Source organism: Strix uralensis, chromosome 8, assembly GCF_047716275.1.
Source record: "Strix uralensis isolate ZFMK-TIS-50842 chromosome 8, bStrUra1, whole genome shotgun sequence".
NCBI lineage: Eukaryota > Metazoa > Chordata > Aves > Strigiformes > Strigidae > Strix > Strix uralensis.
The window spans coordinates 33,674,011-33,700,718 of NC_133979.1; the positions used below are offsets into that span (position 1 = coordinate 33,674,011).

The window sequence follows — 26,708 nt, forward strand, 5'->3', positions numbered from 1 at the left end:
ACTGGGCAACAGTGGTCAGTGTGCCAATTTAAATATGTAGTATAACTCCTCACTTGATGGACTGGCATACATCAGCGTAGCATGACTGACTTAAGCTAAGCAGGATCTTTTTCTTCTTTTTAGTAGTCTAAAGGTAACATTCCGATCCCTTTGAATAGAGGTGCTGAGAACTGCTTGTTACAGACAACAAAAAACTATCTGCCAGTAGCTTTACTTAATTATAAATAATATTCTTTGTCTAGATGCAGTCCGCATACAAGTTCCAAATGGGATGCAAGAACAAGGGATGGAAGTAGTACTAATATGTGGTATCAGGAAAATCAGTTTAAATAGTATTTTTCAGATTTTGCAGAAACACTTTGCCTTCAAAACAAATATAGTGGGTTTTAGAGAGAACCGGTTTCAGTCAGATTTGAAAGCCTCTTTGTACTGCTTACTTCCTAAATATTCCCATTGAAATCAAGACTGCTTGTATAGTACACTTCATCAATGTAAAGAGGGTTATTGGAATCTGACCTTGCATGAATGAGGAAGACTTAGAAGTGTTATGTATTGTCAGACTATATTTTCACATTTGGGAGCAGAGGGCAAGAATTTAGGGCTCTAATTTTCTTTCAGAGTCTCCTACTATCGAGGTTCTGGACCCTCCATACAATAGTCCCTTTCAAGAAAGAGTGGCAAATCAGCGCATTGCATTCCCATGCCCAGCAAAAGGTGTGTATCATTGTTGCCACTTTTAGTGGCAAAAGTATATTTTTCCATTGACCGTTGAAAATTACTAAGTTTCTGTATACTCCTTGTCATGGTAAAAATATACAGTCTGCACAGTATTTTCCATATATACTTTATGTGGAAAAATTCAAACTAACGATGATGTAAATAACCACCACGTGCAGAAGTTCTGTGAAAAGTCATTGCTAGCCAGCAAGGATATTATAATGTTTAGCACTAAGATTTTTAATGTTAAAACAGTCAGGCTTCCTCTAAGTTTGAAAGCTCGTGGCCGTCCTGTGCATTGTACTTGCCAGTAAGACTTCCAGAGCAGTGGGAATTGTTTGAATCTTCCTTATTCTGAGCTGAGCGAACTGTTTCTTGAAGTTTCACCTTTTTCTTGCTAGGTATTCCAAAGCCTGTCGTCAAATGGCTACGTAATGGAAGAGAGCTGACAGGCAGTGAACCAGGAATTTCAGTTCTGGAGGATGGGATGCTGCTGATCATCGCTTCTGTTACACCTTCTGATAATGGAGAGTATGTCTGTGTGGCAATCAATGAAGCTGGAAGTACAGAAAGGAAATACAACCTGAAAGTTAACGGTGAATAATAAATTAATATTGGGGAACTGTTTTTGAAGAATGTGTCTTTTATTGTTGGAAATTGCATACCCCAAATCTTCCAATGTGCAGTTAAATTAGAAAAATCTAACCAGAGTACTTGCATTTCTATTATTCTGATACTCTCTGTATTTCTTCTGTTGTTTCTATTCTCTGTGACTATGCGTGACCCATCTTTGTTTTGCTCAGAGCCAGGTGTGTCTCATTTGTAGAGGGCTCTAGTTATACTTGAAAATTTTAATGCAAATAACATATGAAGACTTTTGTACTGTAGAAATTAAAGATTGGTGATAGATCTGCATTTCAAATGTAAGTATGAGAAGTTACTTATCAGAATGAGCATAGGAGAGTCCTTGTTCCTGATCTTCTTTTTCCAGAATCCTAATTGGAAAATAAGAACTCTACAGGTGGCCTTAAGATATGTTTTGATATTTTGCTTCTTAGAGTATTTTTATTCCAGCCTTGTTCGCTTCCCATGATAGTGCTGATGCCTGAGCAGGATTATATCCTTATCTTTATTCTGAGAAAAGCAGGAATTCCATCTTGTGCCAGCAGGGCTGTTTAAACTTTGAACAGCAGTGGGGTTTGAACTTTCTAATCCACCACATAAGGCCATTCTCTTTGGACTCATAGTGGGACAAATGATAGGCAGATGTTCTTGGGCATGACTGAAGCAGTGAAGGGGAAGGATGACTCTCTAGAATCTGCTCCCTTTATGTGCTAAGCAAATAACATGGGATTTTAAGATTAACTAAAATTAAATTTAAAATGAAATTTTAAGATTATTCTCTTAAAATGTTGATGGTGATTGTATTTGAGTGTGTTTCCCTGGGAGTCTGTTTTGGGCAAGAGAAGACTGTTTTTTGACAAAGAGAAGAAAGGACACGGAGGTATGTCCAGATCCAAAAGGCAAATGGAAACATTGGGGAGGGAACGAAAAGGGTCTGAGAAATTTAGGTTACGGAGGTCCTTGACTTGGGGGGGGAAGGAGGAAGTAGGAAATCACTGGAATAGAAGGTTTAATACATGACTTTGAACTTCCTTGTAGTTCCTCCTGAAATTAGAGATCAAGAAAAGGTGACAAATACATCTGTAGTTGTTCATCACCCTGTAAGTCTCTTCTGTGAAGTATCTGGTAACCCCTTCCCAATCATCTCCTGGTATAAAGAAGATATCCAGGTATGTCTGATTAACCTAATTGAAGTAACATAGTCATTATCAGTCAGTTCTGTGTTAAATTTTGAGTGCTTTGGTGTGAGAGCTCATCTAAAGTAAATCATGCACGTGCCTTTATGTATATTTACACTGCACTGAGAACACCCACACAAAGCCAGCTAAATATGGCTAATCCATTAGTTCAGCTGTTCAATAAGTCAAAAGTAAACTCTTTAGTTTCAAGATTCCCCTAGGAATTAGCCTCAGCAGTCTCCCAGTGTTGTAGATGCCAGAGTCCTTGCAGAGGGGACCAATAATGGTATTTTCTTTATTCTATAGATGGAGAAATAAGAACTCTTGGGAGGTGATTTGAATTCCTTGGGATTATCCTTGAGTGCTCTGCTTCTACTTGTAGCTGATAAGTAATGGTTTAAGATGAGGAGAGACCCCTTTATGCACGTTTGTGACCGTTACTGATAGACAAAGAATTTCTTTGGTTTCCCCACTCTATTGTATTTTGAGCTGCAAGTCATATTAAATAGATTGCAGAATCTGAGGAGATTAGTGCTGTAACTGAAAGGGGAAACGCATTATCCTTAGACTAAAACGACCATTTTCTTATAAAAATCCAGCTGTGATACTTGGCTGATGTAACTTGGATCGCATAAGACTAATGTTTCGGGTTCTTTTAAGGTTGTGGAAAGCAGTACTCTCCAGATTTTGCACAATGGGAAGATACTGAAGCTCCTTAAAGCTGCTACTGATGATGCTGGACAATATTCATGCAAAGCCATAAATGTAGCAGGAAGCTCTGAGAAGCTGTTTAACCTAGATATACTAGGTTAGTTCTATATTTTTGTTTGTTTGGTGGTTTTGTGTTGCTGTGTTGTTTTTTTTTTTCAAGATGGTGATCTGAAAAACAGTTGATATTTAAGAAGCCAATAAATTTCAACTCATAAATAGATTCTTCCTCTCACTGCCCATTAAATATTGGCTGCCGAAGCACTCATCGTGATGGCTTTTGAATACTTAAAATTTGCCATTCTTGTAGTAACACAGACAAAATGCTGCTTTTCTTTACTGGATTTTGGTCTTTGATACTTTGCTTTGTATTTTGGGTGCACAGCAGTTTAATGTAGGAGCTGTTTTACGTACAGTTCACCAGCACAAGTGTGGAAGTGTTTGTTGTGGTAGAAATGATGTTGTGATATAGCAGGAATCACTTTGCAGTGAAAACTAAAGTTGTTTCAAGGGAATCTTACGATCCACTACTGCATTTCTTCCAGTTTCAGAGCATACCTTCTCTGGTTAAATACCAGTTCTTCCTGTAATGTTTGTCTTTTTAAAGTTCCACCCAGTATAATAGGTGCTGATACCCCTGGTGAAATTGCAGTCGTCCTCAACCAGGAAATCAGTCTGGAATGCAGAGCCAAAGGCTTCCCTTTTCCTGACATACACTGGTTCAAAGATGGCAAGTAAGTATATTACAGCTTTCCTGATTTGTGTCTAGGTTATTCCTCCCTTAGAATATAGAAGGTGCACTGTACCAGCAAGCTCTGCTTCTAACTATTTAGTGTTAAATTAGTGTCATCGGATATAATTTGTGGGGGTGTGAGGTGGTAAGTTCTTTAATCAAAAGTTAGCATCCTGCTTTTCTTTGTGAACCATCCCATTACCGACGCTGGCACTTGCAGAACAAATCTGCAGTATTTGAAGCCAGACAGTGCTTGAACCAAGATAAACGTAACCAGTTCTTTGAGTTTATTCTATGTATTTATTCTGTCTGGATTATTTTAAATGTATCATTAGTTAAAATACAGTTATTTTGCTGACGTGATTTTTTCATTGGTAGATGGTACCCATGTCAAACATTTTTCTAGCTAGTGCCTTGTGCAGTTCTGCATATATACATTAAAGGTTCTAAAACATATGTAGCCTGCATGTTTCAGTTCAACTCATCTTCCAGGAAAGCATACCAAGAGAAGAATTCTTGGCAGCTTAAATATTAGCTCAAAACCAAAATGGTCTGTAAATGTTTTTAAATAGTGCTCATGTTTAACAATGTAGTTCCATGTAGACATTGGCTAGTGCTCACAGATATTCTGATGTGACGGTTCCTTACTCTGGTGTTGATATGCTGACACTTTCATCTGGTTAATACACACATTGTGTTACCAGCAAAGGACTGTCATGACCTGAGTAATTAGAAAAAGGAACTGAGATCAGGAGTAGGACTCTGGCTCTGATGCTGGCATCCTGGATGACCTGAGTAAAGTACTTTTGTGTTTTGGTTTCTCCTAAAAACTAGGAATAGTTAATTATAATAGTTTGTCACTTCATGGTGATTCTTTGGGTTAATGCTGTTGCTCTAGTGCTAAAGGTACTCTTTAATGGTACAATTATATCATTAAAGGACAACTTCTTATTACTGTCAGTTTAATGATGAAAGGATGGGGTCAGAGTTGTGAAGCAAAGTAATCTCTATTCCAGGCCCTTGTTTTTGGGTGATCCCAATGTTGAGCTTCTGGACAAAGATCAAGTTCTGCACATAAAGAATGCTCGAAGGGTTGACAAAGGCCGTTATCAGTGCAGTGCCACCAACACTGCTGGCAAACAAGTTAAGGAGGTCAAGCTGATCATCCATGGTAGGTTTATAGAATGTCTTTAATTTTACATATAAGATTTCTTTTCTGAATGGAGATACTCAGACAAATATAAATTAAGGCTCTGATTCTGCAAATTTTGTGTGTAAACATAACTTTTCGAGAATTTGTATACATCAAGTTAGGTATGGATGTAGTTTTAAGGGCAAGCTTGGCCCTTAAGTGGCTTTATTAGTTTCTAGTTGGTGAAAGCCAAATACCTTGAAGGCCCTTCTCAAATTTTGCTGTTAATAATTTTCAACTAAATTATGTTAGTATCACATCGACTTCATTATTTTTATCTCTCTTATGGAGGAGAAAATTAAATAGAATATTTTTATTTTAATACACTTATGGCCTTATTTTTTTTAACCTTGTGCTGGGAGTAAATTCAGGCAGGAATAAGTTAGTGCAAAAGTATAAAGTAAAGTGCAAAAGCAGTAAGAATCAGACCCAAATAGTCTTTGAAAAATAATACTCCAGATGATCTTCAGGTAGTGTAGTATGTCATCTTGCTTAAATTGGTGTAAACTGAGGTCATTTATAGCAAGAGAAGTAGCACTAGCATGAGATAACGATGTTGCATTATTATTTTCGTGAAGTTTATAGCACACTGGGTATACTTTTTGTACTTTTACAAGCAGTGGAGTCTTAGTAAAAAGACATGGAGAACAGACAGTTCCTGTGATGAGTGTAGATAAGTTTAATGTAAATGAGGCGATTCATTTGGGAGAAAGGGAGGGGAAAGATTCGTGGAAGAAAGAAGTAGCAGCTTTTGAAGGAAGACCTCAAAGGCCACAAGAGGAAGAGTTTTTCAATTTGAAAAACAAAGAACATGTGAAAGCCCAGTCAGACCTGAAAACAGAGAGCACAGTGCTAGCAGAAATTAGGGGGAAGCAAGTGCAGAAATCTATAGATGGCATAACACTCTTCTACCCTTCGCACTCTGGGCTCGAATTGGAATCTGTGAGCCTTTAAGCTGATGAGTCCTGATTTGCTTCTGAAGCTTGTATGTCTTTCATTCTGATACTTGTGAATTTATATGTTATTTCCCTCATCTGGGACTCTTCTGAAGCATGGAGCAGCCACATGCACAGAAATATGCCTGTACACCAGTCATAGCGAAGTCTTCTTTTCATCAGGAACAAAGAAAATGCTGTGATGACTTGCAGGTGATTGTGGCTGTTGAGGTAGAGGAATTAAAAACCCCACACAAATAAAATCCTCACGGATGAGTAGACCTTACTTCAGGTTCTTCAGAAGAGAGAGGTGAATTTGTGATAGCAGAATGGAATACCTTTTTACTTTTAAATTTCTCATTAGCCCTGGCTGAACAAACAGGAGTCCACGGAGTAAGTGAGGAACATAGATGCTAATTCTTGATAGTTCTTACTTTGTTTTAGCTGTTTAGCTCTACTTTAAGCTTTGATATTTTCCCAAAACACGATGTTAAAGCCGTTCCCAATCTCTGTGGATGAAAGCATTTGCTGATAGAGAAATGCGTTTGCCTTTGAACTGCGTGCGTTTTGGCATATTTTATAGGTTTGCGGGTTTTTGCACACAAATTATTTAATTAGGAAAATATTTCATCATGGTTTGATAATCTACAAGACCCCTCTCATAAGCGTAGGTCCATTCACTGGCACTTTGCTTTACATTTCTCCAGTGGCATTTTAAATGAACATTCCATGGAAGTTAGTGGAAGTCTAGGATATACTGAGCATGTTTGGCAGCAGAGGAGTTAATGTGTCTGCCAGATGTGTCTGGTACTTTCAGCAGTCGTAAATTTAGTTGTTGCCAATTGCACTGTGTTTTTATTACTTCTACAGAGATTTACGAACTCTTTATATTGGCTGATTTACACGAGAGCTTGTTTGCTAGAAAAATCTGAGTATTGCTGCCTAGCGAGCAAGGGAAATGACTATAGGCCAAAAGTTTCAAAAATAGGAGCATAAAGCTAGACTGTTAAGCTCATATTTAGTCTCAAAGTAAGTGACTTCATCTTCAGAAGTTTTGAGTACTGAGCAGTTCCCACTCCAGTCGTAGAGGCTCTTGGATGTATTTGGTATTTTAAACAGCAGGTTGCTGTTCCTTGTTGGGAGGATGCACCTCCCAAGGTATACAGGGATTGCTCTTTACCCCTCAGAGACAGGGAATGCCAGGGCCCTGCCCAAATGCATTGCAGGGTTCATGGAGGCCCAGCTCCTAACTTGTTGGGAGCGTAGAAGGTAAAATGTTTCCAGGTACCTCTAGTGGGGCAGCAATGCTTTACAGTACCCCTTGCTGTGGCACTTGTTTCTTAGGTATATGGTGGCCCTTTGATGTCAGATTCCATTTCTGTTGTGTTCTCTTCATGCTTTCAATTCTGTGTGCTCCAGAGAATCGTACAGGCGATGTATAACTGCTGTGGAAAATCAAAGACAAAAAACACCAGGAAGAGTTGGAGGTCTGATGAAGCTCAAATCTTTTATTCTTACAGCGTTCTAATGTTTAATCTATTTAAACCTGCACAGACTTAGTATACTAAGGTTTTAATACTGTTGTTTTGTCTTTGAAATAGTCCCTCCTAGTATTAAAGGAGGAAATACTACCACAGAGGTGTCGGTGCTTCTTAATAATCTTATAAATTTGGAATGTGAAACCAAGGGAATCCCTGTTCCTACCATTACATGGTACAAAGATGGACGACCAATTATTTCCAGCCCCCAAGCTCTGTATATGGATAGAGGGCAATTCCTGCAGATACCTCGGGCCAAAGTATCAGATTCTGCAAAGTACACTTGCCGTGTGACCAGTGCTGCTGGAACTGCTGAGAAAATATATGATGTGGATGTCTATGGTAAGCAAGAGTTGATTGAACTTGGTTATTTGCTGTGTTATGGGAAGTGCATTTTGAAAGCTTTGCTGCCTTCGTAAGGTCAGCAGCCTTTGCAGGCCTGGCAAGGGTGAGCAGCAGTCAATAGTTGTGTTTGAAGGCTGGCCTGTGTTAGCAAGACTATGTGGAGTGAGCTTTACACCCTGTGTTTTATGTGACTCAAAAAGCTCTTGACTTCAGGGGCCTTGATACCGTATCACAACTATTTCTTCGCCATGTATCCTTTCTTTCTCACATGTGCATGCTGAACAACACTTACTTGAAATACCCACTGTGTGGGGGATCTTTAGCATACTGTTTTGAGACCTTCAGATTTAGTTCTTCCATCTCAAAGCCCTGCAGAGCCTCTATATTATACAACCAGTCAATACTGAAGTACATCATTTTACTTCTCTGTTTCCCCTTTGTCTTGGCTTGCCTCAGCAGCAAATTCTCACATGAAATTGTGCCTGACATAATGGCATGTAGAGCCAAAGTGGGTGGGGAGGAACTAACCCATTTGCTCTTAATACATTTTCTGGCTACGGAATTAATCACTTGCAATGTATTTTTTCCTTTCTACAGTTCCCCCAGTAATTGAGGGCGATGCTGACACAGCCCAGAACAGGCAGGTGGTTGCTGGCAATTCGCTGATGTTAGAGTGTAAAGCTGCTGGCAACCCTCCGCCTCTCCTTACCTGGTTAAAAGATGGTGTGCCTGTGAAAGCCAGCACCAACCTCCGGGTTCTGTCTGGTGGGAAGAAGCTGGAGATTCTGAACGCTGTTGAGGCTGACCGGGGCCAGTATTTGTGTGTGGCCACAAGCATAGCTGGAGAACAAGAAATCAAATATGAAGTTGAAATCTTAGGTGTGTAAGCAACAGAGCTACTGATTTACCAGATTTCCATAAATCTAACAAAGCTTGTTTTTATTTTTGTTGGTATTGTTATATGAAAAATGACTCAGTCAAGTTGCATACTTAGTTAAATGTGGATGCTGCACACTTCTTCTGTCCAGGGTTATGCAACAGCTTGAAGACTCTTACTTTCAGGTTAGTTCTTGAAGAGTTTTTGTACGTGTGGTAGGTAAAGACTATTCTCAGGAACCTTTACAATTTTTCTAACTTGTCTTTCTGTAAGAAAATCATAGATATTAAAAGAAATCCATTTAAAAGTATCACTGACTAGTTGCCTCTGGGGTAAGAATACCTTTCTCTGAATTTGAGCTGTATTGTGCAAATTTTGAACCTTACACAAAGAAGATTTTTTTTTTTTCCATTGAATCCTTTACCATGCTCTGAATCTCATCAGTCTTTTCTGAACGTCTCTAGGTAAATGAATTATACAAATGTTAATCACAATTTCCTGACACAGAAGGGTTTATTTAAGAACTTTGAAAGCTTGATTTTTAGGCTTTGAACTGCCTTCTTGAACGTTGTATACAGTTGCGTGCAGATGTAGAGCATGTGTTCTGCTGCTCCAGGTACATCTCCCTGGTCTTTGCTAGTCAGTGAAGGACCTGGGAGGAGCTGTATGGCGGTGCTTCCTCCCCAGCTCACCCACTCCTGCAAGAGAACGAAACAAGGTGAAGATGACCTGGAAGAGGGTCCTCTGCACTATTGTTTTCTCCTTCTGCTGACAGAAGATGCTAGAAGTCCCCATCCCCTGTTGTCCCCTGCCACATTCACAAGGTTGTTCAGACAGAATCTGGAAAAAACAAGAAATGATAAAAAATGAGTGAGAAGAGTGATTTGAAGCCACAAAATAGCATTGGGTAGATGTTTCTCTTCAAAAAGGAACAGTGGTTCATAATGAACTACAAATCAGTGTGTGTCCCAAAGTGAGATGTATGTCGAGATTGTTTTGTTCTTAACGTTACTATTTGCGATAGACTTTTAGGATATTTCTGTTGCTTAAATGTTTCTGTTGATGGATTTTTCTCTCTTACAGTCCCACCATTTGTGGAAGGTGGGGATGAACTCTTGGACTACATTGTGATTCTCCATAGCCCTTTGGAGTTGGATTGTTCAGCAACAGGGACACCGTCACCAACTATCATGTAAGGGGATTGGTATGACAGTAGAAAGAAAAATAAAAATCTGCTAGTTGATTAGGTGAGCTGGGAGGTAGTCTTTATGAACTGCCCATGTTATTTAGTGATGGTTAATGTGTGGAGAACAAACTCCTGGCTCCACTGAAGACAGTGTCAGGCACACACATGACAGGATCAGGATTGTATTTTAAAGTAGTTTTGTATGTTGTGCCAGTATACATGTCCTGGAAATTAGGGTAGATAACAAGAGCTGACAAAACTCTCATTCCCTTGCTAATGCAACTGTGCACTTTTCATCTGCCACCTTTGACTGCTTTTGCTTTGGAGATTTCTGTGTGCCTCTGTTGGTGGCATTGGCTTTCGCTATTGCTTCCCAGCTGTCAACCTTTCTGGCTACTTTAGTGTCTGTTCCCCTGTACTCCCTTATCCAGATAAAAGTTTTTGGTATGTGGCACTCAGAAAAACAGAATAGTACCTGACCTCTCCAAACCTTCCTAGAAATTCTGTTTGTTTAATTTTATTTTAATTTTATTTTAATTTAGGAATGGTTTTGGTCTTACTTTCATAGAGATCTGAGATTGTACTTTCTTTGTGGTAGGTGGTTGAAAGATGGTCAACCAGTTGAAGAGGGGCCTGGACATAAGATCTTATTAAATGGACAAAAGCTTCTCATCTCTCGAGCTCAAGTGTCAGACACTGGCCGGTATAAATGTGTGGCTGCAAATAAGGCAGGAGAACATGAAAGGGAAGTTGACGTTACTGTGCATGGTAGGTTACTCCAAGGGGCGTTGGGGGGAAGCAGCAGACTGCCTTTATTATAAATTACTGGCAAGAAGGTGCTCAAATTTTCTGTAACTATTTATATTGAAAAATTGGAAATGAGAGTAAATGAAATAGAAGTAGAGCTGCTCTTACCTGTGGGGTATTGCTTCTATATGTTTAAATGTATATGTTCAAGTGATGCTTCGTTTTTGTTTCTGGTGCTTCCTGCAGTTCCTCCAACCATCAAATCAGCTGGGACTTCTGAGCGAGCTGTTGTCATACACAAGCCTGTGACACTGCAGTGCATAGCCAATGGCATTCCCAGCCCTTCCATAACTTGGTTAAAAGATGGTCAACCAGTAAATACAGCCAGAGGAAATATAAGAGTAAGCACTACTGTTTTATGGGATCCAAACAATGAAAGATAATTACAGTAAATTATACATGTTAGTGCTTCTTTTCCTTTTGTTTCCCCCGTGCTGTGATATAAAGATGCTAAAGATCCATCCTGAGGAGCAATAGGCTTTTTACCTGGATAGGGCAGTATCTCGGCAGTGTTTAGTAGACTGCATCCTATTAGACATCTCCATATCAGAAGAGTCCATGACTGTAAATTCAGCATCTGGCTCCTTTCAGTTGTACTTTAACCTTCAAGGTATGGTTGTGTGCCAGCTGAGGCGGCAGAGGTGACTTTCCCCACTTGTCACTGTGAGGTGGGCTTAGATGAGATTTTCTATAAGCACTGCCATTGCAGCACCTACCTATACGTTCCCTTCTCACTGTGAGATTCTGACTTTCAAGGAGCAACCCTTCCCAGTTGCTTGCATGCTCCCGGGGGTTGAGCGCTTGTCATGGCTTTGATTTACTTTAGGCTGGAGCAGTTTTTGACATCTTGCCAGTGGCAGCTCTCTCTGCCTGCAGCCTCCTCTTCACTTTGCTTGCCTGCCCCTCTGTCATCTAGGTCTCCTCACAGCTGTCCAGCTAATAATCCTGATGTCCCAGGAACACTGAAGTCTCTGAACTACCAAGACACCTCTTGCATGAATATTAGCCCCAGGTTAGAAGAAAGATGAGACTGGCTGTGTTCAGTGTAAATAATCTGCTTTGCCATTATGCTTAGCAGCTCTGCCTGGGATCGTTGTGTAAAGTGGTTCCCTGCTCTCTGTTTTGGTACAGCTGGAGTCTTCAGGCCGTATTCTGCAAGTTGTCAAGGCCCTGCTGGAAGATGCTGGCCGATACACTTGTGTGGCAACAAATGCTGCAGGAGAAGCCCAACAGCACGTTCGGCTTCATGTGCATGGTAATGTTTCTGCCTCTAGTCAGAAGCTAAACATGGCTGTTTTAAGGCAGCTTTTTTTTACATCTGTATTCCTTTCTCTTTTAAGCTCTGGCATTTTTGTTGTCTCTGCACATCCATCCTTGTTTTCTTTCTTTGTCCCACTCCATTAGTAAGAAGTCAGGGTAAAAGCTGTCTGTCTTGGGATGTAGCCTTTCTCCTGTGGTACCAAGGGGCACAGAAATGAATGCCTTTCCAGTTAACTCTTCTGTTCAGAGGTGTCCCAAGAAGCCAAACACATCGCTACTAACCCACCACTCAGAAGGGTACTTTATGCTTCTGAATCAAGATGTGATGTACCACTGTCGGCATTGTTAATTTGATCCAAGTGATCTGGGATTAACAGCATTCTCTGTGACCTTGCAATGGGGAAATTTTACAGGAATGGCTTTTCTGGGAAAGAAACATTCTCTTACGAGGGGATTTTTCAGACTGTTTAAAAGGAATTTTATTTTGCAGCTAAAAAGAGTATAAAAGGAATCAGGAAAACTTGAGAAGCTGTTGTTTGTATGTGAAGTTAATAAATGCTCTCACCATGATTTACGTTTCTTTGCCTCAGAAGTGGTTGCAAAGTATCTTCAAAAGATACAGGAGGTGCAGGAATGGACTGTGGCAAAATGCTCATAATGAGTATGGTTATGTTGGCTTTTATTGTCCAACCAAGTCAGTAACTGGAAAACGTTAAACTGAAATGAAGAGAGATTGCAGTATCTCCATAGATGAGACGTAGAGCAACTGCACTCATCTTATACTGTAATAATTGTATCATCATTAATTGTAGTGTCAGTCCCATGCTCACAAACACCTCTTTTGTGCTCAGTGTTCATGTTCAAAATGTCATTATCTGGTCTTTCTGTCATGTTGTGGATTTATAAACTTTAGTAAGGTAAAGAGTCTTGCTTTATTAGTCACATACAACACTCAGTTTAATAATATCAGTTCAAGTGAGATGAGCTTGCCACATTAGAAGAATTACTGTTCTGTGTTGTGCACCCATTTCCTGCAAGTCCATTTGGAGTATCATTTTACCTGAAAAAAAAAAAGTAGTAAAAATAATGTTTTATTCCTCTTAACACTAATGAGGTTATATAAGTAGAAGAGTATTCCCATTTCAAAGACAAACTTTCTTGAGAAATTCCTCTGTCATCCAGCAGTTAGTTGAAGCTTATGCAGTTCATTGCCCAAAGTTTCTCAGAGGGCAGATTACTTTGTGATTGGATGTTTTCCTAGCTGGGTGGCTGAATTAATGAAAACCTGATGCCTTTGTCTTTTCCCAGAACCACCCAGTCTGGAAAATGCAGGGAAAATGTTAAATGAAACAGTGGTGGTGAATAATCCAATCCATCTTGAATGCAGGGTGTCTGGAAACCCTCTGCCAGGTATGCACGTACACCTTTGAGAACATAAAACCTTTTATCAGATCTGTTTTCACTTCTACATGTCTTTTGAAAGTACTGGATATTCTGAATGTGAAGTTAATTCTGTGGGGTTTTAAACTAGCTAGAAACTATTAAATACTACGTATAATGGGAAATAATATATCAGCTGATGTGGAATGTTGAGGAACTTGGTAATCCCACCATTTTTAATTAAATGAATGAAAACCAGAAGGATAATCTACTCCCTTGCATGTACAGTGATGCCCTGTCCATGGACAAGAATACTGTTAGTCTTCTGCTAAATCAGCTTTAAACACATCCACTCTTTTCCCCTGTCAGATCAATATTTTATAATGTAGGGCAGACTTAAAACAGTACCTTGTGTACTGAGTGTGCCTGTCAAGTGTGGCCATGTCTAGGACCTTATCTAAAGTCTATTGAAATTAATAGGAGGCTCTTTGTTTGGTCTGGGCCCTTTGTCTGTGAAAATGAGTAGATTTTCTGGGTGGTACAGTGCTTTCTGTGGCTTGCTCCAATGATAAATTATACTAATGAATTTGTGGGTTCTGCTTATGTTCTAAGCTTTGAAAACTAGGCTGTGTATATCTGTGTTTTATTTTCCTCACATTTTGTGGAATTATAATTTTTTTTTTTTTTAAGGCAAGTTTCCCATAGAAGTCATAGGCATTTACCCAAGTGAGAGATGAAGGAATTTGGCTCCTGTTTAGACTGATGGATCTTTTGAATTGTTTTTGAACTGAAAAAATTCTAAAGCGATCTGGATTTTAGCTACTTCATTGCTGGGATTCTTTCAGTTGCTAGGGTTTTTGCATTAGGTCTTTTTCAATTAATCTTTTTTTGTTGTGGAGATGTGCAGATAAAAATGTATTTCCTTCTTTTTTTCTGATGTGTATGTTTTGTTCCCACCTTATTCTGATGGGATATAAAAATAACATGTTAATATGAGAGTAATTCTCCTTATTATTGTACAGCAAAACTTGGTGAATAGTGTATAACTAATATCTTATTTGCAGTATAGCAGTTTATTCTTGTGCTAATGATAGTCCCATTTTCAGAAAAAAGGTGTCACTAAATTTCAGACGAGCACCTGGGATCACCTTCTCTACATTACTAAGAATTAATTCTCCGCAAGCTATTATTTTATTATTTATTATATTATTATTTATTTTATTATTTATTTTATTATTTATTAGCTATTTATTACCTGCATAAAATAAAATTTGAAATTATTGGGGGAATATGTAAAATTTTATAAAAACATAAGGATTTTATATCCATTTTGCACTCTTTTTTTTTTTTCCCCTCATCAAATTGTCAGTTATTTTAGAACAAACAAAATTATGGAGTTCATATAATTTATACAATAAAACCAATTTGGTCGCCTCTTCTACGTATGGTGTGATGCTACATACTAATGTCAAGATATGACATTAGCTAAGAAAAGTGATAGCACAACATTACACTGAAAAAGAAAGAACCTCTCATGCAGTCTTCTTCATTGGTCAGGTCAGATTATTTCTTGAATGGGTGTCTTTCACAGAAAACTTGTGTGCTACAGAAAATGATTCAGTAAGTAGCAGTTTCATCTAACTGAATAGTGAAGTGATGCCCGTAGAGCATTAGTTACACGTTCTGCTGATGGAGGGTGCCATCTTTTGGCTGAGATGCAAAAAAGTCCTCAGACTTTGTTGGTAGAAGTTTTTCTTTTGGAGTAAGAGCGGTTTCTGGGCTTCATTTTCAGTTTTTCACTCTGTCAGTTGAACATTGATTTGGTTGCTTGCATTTTGGTTCTGTAAACTCTCCCAGGTTGTTCAGTTTAATGTAGCAATACTTTAGGGTAAAAGGTGAAAAAGTCATATTATTGCATATTTTTAAACAGCTGCTGTTGACCTTGGTATGAGATAAGTAAATCCTCTGTGTTTTGTGTGATAATTTTTTGACTTCAGAACACTTTTTCATAAATATATGGTGCACATGGATGATTGTGTTGCGTTTTCTATCGAATTCTGTAGACCTAGTCAGTATTTTGCACGGATGTTACTAATTTCCTCATTTTCTAGTTACTTTTTATTGTTATTAATTACGACTAATACTGATATTGGTTTGTAAATGTTGTTGTTATATATCTGAAAACTTAGATGGAAAGTTTGAAGGCTCTTTGGCCCCACTGTTTGTAATGGGGGTATTTTTGGCAACTTTTCCATCTTTCCTTTCATTACGCAGCTATCACGTGGTACAAAGACAATCGTCCCCTTCCCAGCGCTGCAAGTGCCACTTTCCTGAACAGAGGGCAGGTTCTGCAGATTGAGGGTGCTCAGATCTCTGACACTGGTGTTTACAAGTGTGTGGCTGTCAACACAGCAGGCACAGCTGAGTTGTTTTACAGTCTCCAGGTTCACAGTAAGTAGTATAAAACTTGTGGAAAACATGTACATACAGTTTTCAAGTTTCAGGTCTGCTTAGCAGCCTTACCATCGCTCATCACACCGTCGTACTGGAAGAGATATGGCAGGGGTCAGAGGGAAGAAAATTCACTCTTCTGTATTTCTGTGACATTAGAAGACATGTTTTGAATTAGGAAAATGTGGTAAGGGAAGTCAGTTCTAGGAAGAATGAGCAGAGACACCAGATTTGTGGAAGAGGTATTTGTACTATCACTTCATCAGTTTGGAAGGCCTTGCAGTTGCTGGGTTTTGCTGTAGATGACTTTAAAGCTCACAGTAGATAAAGAAGGGACAGAGATCAAATGCACTCTCATAATCCAAGAGTTTTAAAGAAAAATGCACTGTGTCTAATAAGATCAAGTGGACATGTGGGTGTTTGCAGACATGAGACACCTGATCAAAGCCAAACTGGAGCTTTTCCACTGATTTCAGTGGCTTTTGGATGGGGCTGTAATCCAAATTCTTATCTTTGATACATGCATATGCATGTAGCTGGCTTTCTGTGGGATTCTTCCATGCAAAACTATGGCCCGAATTTGGCACAGTGTCCCCAGCTGAGATGCACACAGAGTATGTAGTTCTTATGAATGTTAATTAACAAATAATGAGTTGGGCAATACATTTCCATGGAATTAATGACCATCATGGGGAAAAACTGATGGCTCAAGACATGGTCAAAGGCAATTAACCCCACCCAGTGATTAATTCCTAAGAAATATTTAGAGCCAAGGTCATTATTCTGGTTAAACCGAAAAATGAAAAATAACTCCGAAGTATATGTGTGTCTTTATGGGTGGTGGAATTTCAGTGGATATGTCTGGAGTTTTCTAGGGAACTAATACTTTCTGACTTAGCCACATACAATTGTTTCCCCTTTGAAAACAGATTATATGCAGTTGCAGCCAGAACTAATTACATCAAAGGAAGCTGAAACACTTATCCATGAACCTACTTAATTCAGCTTGTGTCATGCCAGGCTTACAACAGAGTGCTTTTTGAATTTACCATGAACATTTATCATCCAGTTTACTTAAGAGTTTTCTCAAACTTGAGGTTTTATTCCCCTCTTAATAGTGAAAGGAAGAATGACTACTTAATGGAGAACAGACTCTGAAGTGTCAAGTACAGAAAGTTCTGCTGCATGTACTGAAAGCCAGCTCTAGGTTTCTGCATGGCAGTTGACATTGTGGATGAGCACCTGTGGTGGCCGATTATGGGTCATATCCAACAACTTCTGTTGTTACTAGTGTTGTGGATGCAGTAACTATGGTAGAAATTATCAGATCTTTTTTGCATTAAAAACAATGCTTGATACTGCAGGCTTAACATTAAATGTTAGGCAGGCCTACTGAAGGAAGCATTTGAATTCCAGTTTAGTATATTCATATGATTTCATTGTTATTAACTTTTTCCACTTCTTGCTCACCACTATAAATTTTTTAAACATTTGACAACAATGGATGCTATTGTAGTGAAATAAGGGAACTGTGTGCATGTGTGTGGGGGGAAAAAAGATTATAAATAATCACACTTGCTTTTTTTGCCATTTCTGCTATTATGGGAATTTTAGATATCTAAAAGTGTAGGTAGCCTGAGTTTACAGGCTGTTAGAGCTTGCTGAATTTATTAATGAATTTTATTTTCAGTACAGAATTTTATACTTTTTCCTCACATAGGATATGTGTGAGTAGATCACATTGTTCTCATATCTTTCTAAGAGTGACTTCAAGTATTAAGTTTTGTACTGATACTGACTGTAAAGCTTTAATACTAAGGTGGTAGTAGTAGTAGGAGCAAATAAAATGGTTTTGATTCTCCTGAAAAATGAAGCATCTCCCTTTTTAATACTTCTTGTCTCCCTTTTTAACATGGCTCTACAAAATTTGCTGGACTGTACTTCTATAGTAAGTGTTTTGAGATGTTCCATTAAGCTGTTTTTTATCATCAGACAGCAGATGTTATACAGTCTAATCTGGTAAATGTTCACATATGCTCTGCACAGCCAATTTATTACTCGGAGTATGTATTTGCTTTATGCAGTTTATATGATAAACTTCTTTCTTTAATCCCCACCACTCTTAATGCCTTTTGAAAGGTCTAAATGGAGTATTATAAAGGTTTGAGGGAATATTTTTCTGGTTTTATGTTGTGGTTCCTGGATTTTGCAGCTGTCCTCTGGGCTGTGGGCCTGGTCCTGCTTACCTTTCTCACAGTAGTTTTGTTGAAGTTATCTGACTGCTTATGCAAGGAAAGAGGGGGATTTGGCACAGAGCGAACAAATGACAAGAGTTCAGTAGGAGTAACATGAGAAATCTTTCCAACAATGTAGTGCCTTGCAGAAAGAGAAATGATGTCCAAAAGTAAGCAGCACATTAATTTCCTTGTGATTAATACTGTTATGTTCGTTTTCAGTCCCACCATCAATCTCTGGCAGCAGTGACATGGTGGCAGTGGTGGTTAATAATCTCGTGCGACTGGAATGTGAAGCAAGAGGCATCCCTGCGCCTATTCTGACGTGGCTAAAGGATGGTAGCCCTGTTTCCAGCTTCAGTGATGGACTCCAGGTACTGCCATCAAATCCTGCTATCTGTGCTGTTCCCTGTTGTGGTAGGGGGCTTTTAAACCAGAGCAGTTGAATGGCGCAGAATAAGTTAGAGGATTTGGAATGAAAATACAAGTCCCGTTGCTCTAGGTTATTGGTGCAAGTTTAGCTCTAGTAATTACTGTGTGAAGTGGGAGATATGGAAATATTGAAATAAGGTGGTCCTTTCAACTGATTTCATACTGTGTAAGAGTTTGCATCAACAATTTTTTCACTTAACTGGCCAGAAGAGAAAATTGGAGCATGTTCCTACGCTGAGGAGATCCATAGAGCTCGAGATCACGTAATATCTCATTACATAAAACAGTAATTTGGAAAAAAAGAAAGGCCACTGATGTAAGGAGATATTTCAGAGTTAAAAGGAGGGGGCATGGTTGGTTTTTGAAAGCTAATTCTATTATCTGAAAGGAGGGTGGGGAAATATGTATACTCTGTGGACACAGAGCACAGACAGAAGGTGTGATGGAATGTTTGAAACTGGTAAGAGGGAGGAATGTCTGGATCCTGCAAAGATGTGTGAATGCCAGGAGTTCCCTGTGGACTTGCATCGAGTTAGACTTCTGCAGTCAAAAGAGAACAACAGAGTGTGGGAAGCAGTGGCAAAACAAGTATTTAATTTTGAAATGAAACCTAATAGTTCTCTCTGCTTGTGTTTCATACTGAGGCCTGTATTCGCAGTGTGTCGTGCTTGTATTCCAGGTTCTGTCTGGGGGCCGAGTCTTGGCATTGACTAGCGCTCAGATCAGTGACACAGGAAAATACACTTGTGTTGCAGTGAATGCTGCGGGCGAGAGCCAGAGAGATATTGATCTCAGAGTTTATGGTGAGATTTTTCTGACAAATCCCTCTATTTTTTTTTGTCATGAAAACTGTTCATGGAGCTTTAATTAAACACACTGTGGCCCAGACCTTTAGTAACATGGAAGAAAAATTGTTACAATCCATAATGAAAGGCAAAGGGACAAGGTGTGTGTGCGTGTGTAAGTATATATACATATGTACACATGTATTAAAGTATGTATAGATGTTCTTCTGTGTATCCTTGAAGAAATGTAGCTACAACAGTGAAGTTATAAGTTTAATAGGTAAAGGCTGTTTTATAAATGATAGGAGAAAATGTGTGTTTGTGTTTAAAAAAAAAAAAAAAAGTATATAGAACTCACAGGCAAAAAATATTACTGGGGCCAGAGCTCAGTTGTCTTTATTGAACTAGAATGAGTCAAAGTGAGTTTGCCATAGAGCTCTCCAGTTTCTGCTGCATTTTCCAGAGCTTACTATGCTTGCCTAAATGGTGGTGACTATTTTAGTGCTAACGATGACACTGTATTAAAGCCCAACCAGTCAACTTTGTCTCCTTCAAGAAGGAGGGAATGTATCTTTAGCTTTTGTACTCTGTCAGTTTTCCAGATTGTGTCAGTAAGTTAATTCTGAAATCTTATGGACTGAACTCATGTGAATTCATCCTTCCTTCTCATTTCTTGTAACTTGTATGAGCTTCATCCTGATTTCTTGTGACTTGTATAAAATGCCTTTTCATATTCCTTTCTTAGTGATCATTGGTGATGTACAGATATCAAAGGGCCAGGAGGAATGCCAGGGACTTTGACTGTAGCAAGTTTTACGCTTCCCTGGACAGCTCAGTGGTTTTGTACACCAGTGAAATGAGGATGAACAATGATCTGCCATTTGTTTTAGAAATCATTATGGTACCAGATGTGGAGAGAGGGGTTTGGAATTGAAGAACCTTTGCGGTTTTGCTTCTGCTTTCAGTAGGTCAGTGGAGAGAGGACTGATTTGGGTCTGCCAGTCTCTGGCTTGATGGCAACCATAAGCAGAAATCTGGAAAATCTTGCAGGAGAAGTTAGAAGTTTGGATGTTTTCTAAGGTGAATAGGGACAGCTGGCCAGGTTATTTGTTTTTGAGTTTGGCTTTCAGAATTGACTTCCTTGTAAATGCACTGTGGTTAGAATACTCGTGACTTGAGTCACGGCTGCTCTTGCATCTGCAAGGGGCAGTTCAGAAGGTCAGGTCTCTGGCATGACGAGCAAGCTCGAGGTTAACGTAGGCTGGAAGGTTTTATGTCTACAGCAAAGCATATGAAAGTGCCTTGTGGAGTTTGAGGACAGGTGTTTATGTGTATGTAACCATGAAAGTAGCGTCAATATATTTATTCTTTCTCTTATTTTCTGGATGCTCTGTCCATTTTAGCTAGTTGAAATTAAACATACACAACTAATGCTTTTAAAATTACTCTTGTATTAGGAGCTGGCCAGGGTTGAGCTCAGCTGCGGGGCCATCTTGAGTGAGGCTGTCACCAAAAAGTAATATTACTCGCTTCATATGGGTAATCTAATTAAGAAGTCACAGGAGGAAAATAATTTGGAGTGCAGTTGGAGCTGAGATGGTCAGAAATGTGCGGTGTGCTGGGCCAGCCTAGGAGTTGGAACAGTCTGGCTAACATATAGTTACCATGAGCATCATTAGATTAATTTTAAACCCCGTTCCTTCAGAAACAAATGCTTTAGTGTCTGTCTCTGTTTCATAAACTCACTTTCCTTTTGAACACATTTCAATTCATTTAGCTGAGAGGAAAAGTAATTGGTGGAAAAGTATTTGGAAATAAATTTGCCTTCTGCAGTAATGGATCAGCTTCCAATTTTCAGTTCCACAACACTCGTAAAGAATCTGGGCCTTTGTGAGTTCTACAAAGAAAGTAAGATAGACAGATTTTTTTTTTTGTTACTATATTTCTTATCCACAGAGACCAGACTTTTCCCTAAATTATTTCCAAACTGTGAAATCAGCTGTTCTGCTTAGTGCTTCCTGTGCAAGTAAAACAAAGCTTCATTATTAATGTTATTTTTCAGGACTTTCGAGATTTGTATTGCTGGTTTACTGAGTTCCACTTTGGGACATTTTATAATCTCATGTGTACTAATTAATTCAGTATCTTCTTGTTCAGAGTGAAGCCCAGAGTATTTCTCACAGAGAGTCCCACTGCTTCCCTTCTTCTTACCCCAATATTTTGTGCGATCAGACATCCAGTTTCTGGAGTAATGGGCTGCAAAACTAAAAAGTGAAGGAAATGGGACAGTAAAGCTTCTTATATTTGGCCCTGGTCAACTTTTTTGGGGCAGAGTGAACAGTCTTAGTGCACAGCAGGCAAAAAGATCCCACTGAATACATATAACCAGGCAAAGTAATTCTTGCTAGGAGAGTTTTGATTTTGTAAATCTTTTAATTGCAGATCTAACGTGGCATTAATATCAAGAATTTACAACGAATGCGCTTTATGTTTTTAAATGACAAGAAAGGAAAGGGAATCCCTATGGGTTGTTTTAAGGATTTAAGAACATTAAGGCCACGAACAGGAATTCTTTTCTAGATCATGCTTGAGCAGCCCAGTAACAGCACTTCTGCTCTCCCCAGTTTGCTGTCGTCACCTGTGCTGGTGATGCTGGGACCTGCCCTGCTGCAGCCTGCACGACAAGCGCTTCCAAGTTCTGTCCCACGGGCTCTGATCTACCGGAGGGAACCTCTGGTAGGGAGCTGGTGGTGAGCAGCAGCAGTGGAGGGCAGAAGAGCCTACACCACTGCCAGCATGTGTCCGACACGAGCACTCTTGCCGTGGCAGTGTTCTGTCAGCAGCTCAGAGCTGCCTGATGAGTCTCAGACCATTTCCTCTGACCGACGGTACAGCGTGCCGTTACCAAAGGACGTTCAGTTCAGCCATGAATACTGATACAAAGCCATAGATGGCAGGTTTTGGTCTTTAACCTTTTCATTTAAGCTCATCTTGTGAGTCTAATATTTCCTCCCCGTTTTATTAGACTCCAGCCATAAACACTTTCCCCATGGAAAATTGCTGACTTGCTGTGTTCCAAGGTTTAGTTCTCAGTTGCTTTGTTTTTCTGACTGTGGAAACACAAATACTTCTAAAAATGGGGGGCGAAAAAAATGTGTTTTCTTAAATCTGTTCAAGAGCAGCTAATTTCTTCTACACAGAAAACTTTCATTCCAAAAGCTGATTTTTCTACGCTATAATTAGGAAATAATAGTGTAATGATGAGGTTTTCACTGAAATGGTAGTACAAATCTAAATATAGTGCTCAGTGCCAACAATTGTAATAATTAGCAGATACCAGACAAACCAGATAGACAATAAAGTAATTGTAGATTTTGACTTGATGATTAAGTCATTAACCCATTCACTTGGCTGCAACCGTGTAAGTTCTCATTCTGTCTTCTGTATTTGGCCATCTCTGGAGAAAATTCTTTTTAAAGTCAGAGTTCTCCTTAAAGCCAAATATCCATCTTGGCACTGTCTGGAACAGTTTAAGACATTTTCAGCTTCTGGGTCTGATCATTATCTTGTGAGCTTTTTCACTCATCAGCTCTTTTTCTTTTTTAGCAGGAGTGTACTTCCCCATTCTTTATACACTGGTGATTTTCCTTTCTAGCTGTATTTCAAGTACATTTTTGCTAGTCTTGGCTTATCGACATGGTTTCTCTGTAGCTGATACTTCACTAGCATGTATCTCATGTAGAGGATAGTAACTGTAAGTAACAAAAATTATTCCAGTGCTTTTTGTGATATAAAGGAGGCTGAAGTTGTGTGTCAGAAAGGTAGTAACTGTCACTTTGTTAAACGAAAACCGTTAGCTCCACAGTATGTTTGTTCTGGGAAGTCTGCAATGCCCAAAGGTCCTTTGTTTTGATTTATTGCTGTAGTTCCACCAAACATCATGGGAGAGGAACAGAACGTCTCAGTGCTTGTCAGCCAAGCAGTGGAGCTGCTCTGCCAGAGCAATGCTATTCCCCCCCCTGTGCTGACGTGGCTTAAAGACGGACGACCCTTGCTGAAGAAGCCAGGTCTTAGCATCTCTGAAGATGGAAGTGTGCTGAAGGTAAACTGGGCAGTCAGGCTCTCGTGGCGAGTGCTTTCTGGGGAGTTGTAGCCACCGTGAGGGCACTAGGTACCCGTTAGGGATTGGACAGCATTAGGCCCTCTGGTGCAACAGACAGGAGTGGGTGAGGAGTGAGGGAGGTCACAGATACCTGGATGTTTGTGTACAGATTTTGCAGGAGTTTATTAATATTATTAATAATTAGGGAGACAGATGTGAAAATAAAAATTGAAACCTGAGCAACCTCTCCCTGTATAACAATGTAAGAAGAAGAAATCCAGGTTTTCATTTTCTTCCTAGATTGAAGGAGCTCAAGTACAGGACACTGGCCGTTACACTTGTGAAGCGACAAATGTTGCTGGGAAAACTGAAAAGAACTATAATGTCAATATTTGGGGTAAGATTTATTAAGCTTATTCCAGGAATGGGAATGGAGCTCAGAGTGAAATTATAATGTGAGACACTAAAATCCTCTGTAGTTCATAAACACTTAATTGCTGAGGTTCGTGTAGGGAGATGTTGTTATATTTGCTGTAGTTTAACAGTCCCAAGAACACACATTTTCCAAATTGCTTTGGTTTGGTTCTAAATTAATACCCGCTACTCTGTAGGCCTTTGTCAGGCTGGGTTTGCATGCGTGATAGTAGTTTAGAGATATAACTAACTGCTTTTGTATCCATAGCTCCTATCTGTGCACTCCAATGCTATTTAAAGTAACCTACCAACTTCCTACTTTAAGTGTGGAAATACAGATAAATAAAAGCCAGTTTATCTAGCTTTATTTGCTCTGCAAAGTCATAAAAATAGCTGTAATGACATTTTTCTATGGCTAGATGATGAATGTGACTTAGGACATTTATTTTAATAATTGATTTTGGTTGGGTTTTTTCCACCATCATTTTCTCCCCATATGCAAATTGAAGTATGCCTTTTTTTGCTATTACAAATTAATTTCTTGCTTTGAAGTCACAAGACTAGAATTATCTAACAGGGTTTGTAACAGTAAAACTACGATTTTTAGTACAGAATTCTGTCATTATTTTTTAATAAAGAACATTTCTGGTGTTTAAATTAGAGGTGGATGTTGTTAGTACCATGCAAGACCATGCAATTTTCCCCGTGCTAAAGCATATACCTGTTTGCTGTGCATGTCATCTTCAGCTCTCATCTCTCCCTCCCCAGGTTGGTAAGATCTGCAGTGTTGCAGAGGACCTTTGCTACTGGAGAGATAGGGATTTGTTCTTTTGTGCAGTGAGACCATTTCAGTAGGATTTTGAGAGGAGGGATAATTCTTTGCTAGTTAGCAGTTTTAATGGAATAAGCCTAATAGAAACCAAAAGTTGCCTGTGAAGGTCATCTAACTGTTTAGAATGGGAGTCTTTGTTTACACCCAGGGACCAAAAGTCCTGCTTGCTGTATTTTCAATCCAGGAAATTTATCATTCTGAGGATTGGTGAGACCTTGAGAGCCAACACCAGTTCCAGGAACCAGCCCATGTGTTAAATGTAAGGCGTACCTCCCTAGAGAATGGCACAAAGTTTTTGACTTAGAAGCAGGGCAAATGAAAGGTTGAAGCCCATGCAGTACAATAAAGCTCTTTGCAGTCACGTCTTCCAAAACCCATACATCTGGTTGTTGCTAAATAAAGAGTAAGAAGTGTGAGAAGCAGCTGTCTACTGTCATGTGCATTAAAAATGTGCTGGATAATTATTCACTAGTGAGATTTTATTCACCAATTTCAGCCTGTGTTCTCCTCTGCTTTTTTTTTGTGTCTACGTACATGATTTTCCTCTAATGCAAATGGTTGCCTGATTTCAAGGAGGCAATTATCCTTTCTCTAGTCGTGGAACCAAAGTTAAGACTTTGAGAATCAGAGAGGAAACCAGTGTTCCCTTTTGTCTGCCTCTGGTTTACAGTCGCAGAGCTGAGGAGCAAAGCTGGCACCCTGCTATAGTAGGGCAATCGAAGGGGTGGGCTCCTTAGCGTTGGATGTGGCAGCCAGTGTGTTGATGCAGGAAAAGTTTAAAGGGAAAACTTAGGCTGAATTTTAAAAATCACTTTCTGTCTAATGATGATGTCTGTAGGTTTATTAGCTAGGGACATGAATGAGGCAGGCTCTTAGAGTTGGAGTCCGCTTACGTAATTCACAGAAACAGCTTTGTCCTTTGAAGTCCATTCAGAAGTCAGCCAGAAATAGAGCCTGTGCATGCACCAGACCTCAGGGGCTGGAAGGATAGATGCAGTCATTTACAAGTATATTATTCCCTACCCAGGATCTGGCTTGCATTGTCAGCAAGAGAATACAACCCTTGTAATTGCTTCAGAGCATAATGGGACAAATTTGTATGAGGGTTGTTTGGATCTTATTGTTGGCTGATAATGTTTTGTTTCAAATGCTGCAATTCTTTGGCATTTCTTTTCAGTGTCACCAAGTATTTATGGCTCAGAGGACATCTCGCAGCTGACAGTAACTGAAGGGAGCTTGATAAGCCTGATATGTGAGTCTAGTGGCATCCCTCCACCCAGTCTTACCTGGAAAAAGAATGGTGGGTAACTCTTCATTGTCTGTTTCGTACAACAAATGTCATAATTCTGACCTGCTAGTTTTTCTTTTTTCCTGTGAACGTTTTAGATGGTGTGTTCTGTTCTGAGGAGTTCAAGCTTGCAGATATCTGCACAGTCTTGATACTGAGTAAAATGAACTACAGTAGTAGATTATTCCCTTCTCTTTACCTCATCTCTTCTTGGAGTAGGTGTCGTTATTCCTAAAGGGGGGCAAGAGAAGCACGGTGAAGAGATTCCTGAACTGACTTAAAAATGGACTGTGAAGCACTTAACCCCTCTCACTATGCTTATTTACCACAGTGCAGCAAGGCAGCATCAAGACTTACTTGTGGGTCGCAGCCGGCAGGGCTGTGAGTCACTGTGAAGTCCCGTGGTGCTGAGTGGAGGGTCTCTGCCCTGTGATCCACTGCATAACACAGACGTGTTCACCGAGTTCTTTTTAAATTTGCAGCCATAGCATACTGCCAAGTGATGAAAACGTATCGAGTTGTAGTAATTGCTTTTGGGATTGAACCTTTCTCTCATCCCATCTTAATATTTAAGAGTAGTCTGCACACCTTTTTGCTTTAGGGGTTAAAGGAACATTGACACAAATACCTTCTTATGAATCAGTAGACAAAAGCAGGTATTTTTAGCACCTTCTTTTCAACATGGACACT

At 39.4% G+C, this 26,708-nt stretch overlaps 1 protein-coding gene across 1 annotated transcript in view; it reads left to right on the forward strand.

The window, feature by feature from the left end:
- The window catches only part of HMCN1 (hemicentin 1), a 206,740-nt gene that overhangs the window by 101,440 nt on the left and 78,592 nt on the right, over positions 1-26,708 (forward strand). The window contains exons 25-43 of the mRNA XM_074877133.1: positions 619-714; positions 1,119-1,313; positions 2,380-2,510; positions 3,180-3,327; positions 3,835-3,961; positions 4,977-5,131; positions 7,689-7,967; positions 8,568-8,849; positions 9,931-10,039; positions 10,632-10,801; positions 11,027-11,181; positions 11,972-12,095; positions 13,409-13,510; positions 15,755-15,931; positions 18,388-18,539; positions 19,277-19,400; positions 23,309-23,484; positions 23,785-23,881; positions 25,908-26,030. Of these exons, the coding sequence (XP_074733234.1) occupies positions 619-714; positions 1,119-1,313; positions 2,380-2,510; positions 3,180-3,327; positions 3,835-3,961; positions 4,977-5,131; positions 7,689-7,967; positions 8,568-8,849; positions 9,931-10,039; positions 10,632-10,801; positions 11,027-11,181; positions 11,972-12,095; positions 13,409-13,510; positions 15,755-15,931; positions 18,388-18,539; positions 19,277-19,400; positions 23,309-23,484; positions 23,785-23,881; positions 25,908-26,030 (2,922 nt within the window). The remainder of the gene's footprint in view (positions 1-618; positions 715-1,118; positions 1,314-2,379; positions 2,511-3,179; positions 3,328-3,834; positions 3,962-4,976; positions 5,132-7,688; positions 7,968-8,567; positions 8,850-9,930; positions 10,040-10,631; positions 10,802-11,026; positions 11,182-11,971; positions 12,096-13,408; positions 13,511-15,754; positions 15,932-18,387; positions 18,540-19,276; positions 19,401-23,308; positions 23,485-23,784; positions 23,882-25,907; positions 26,031-26,708) is intronic.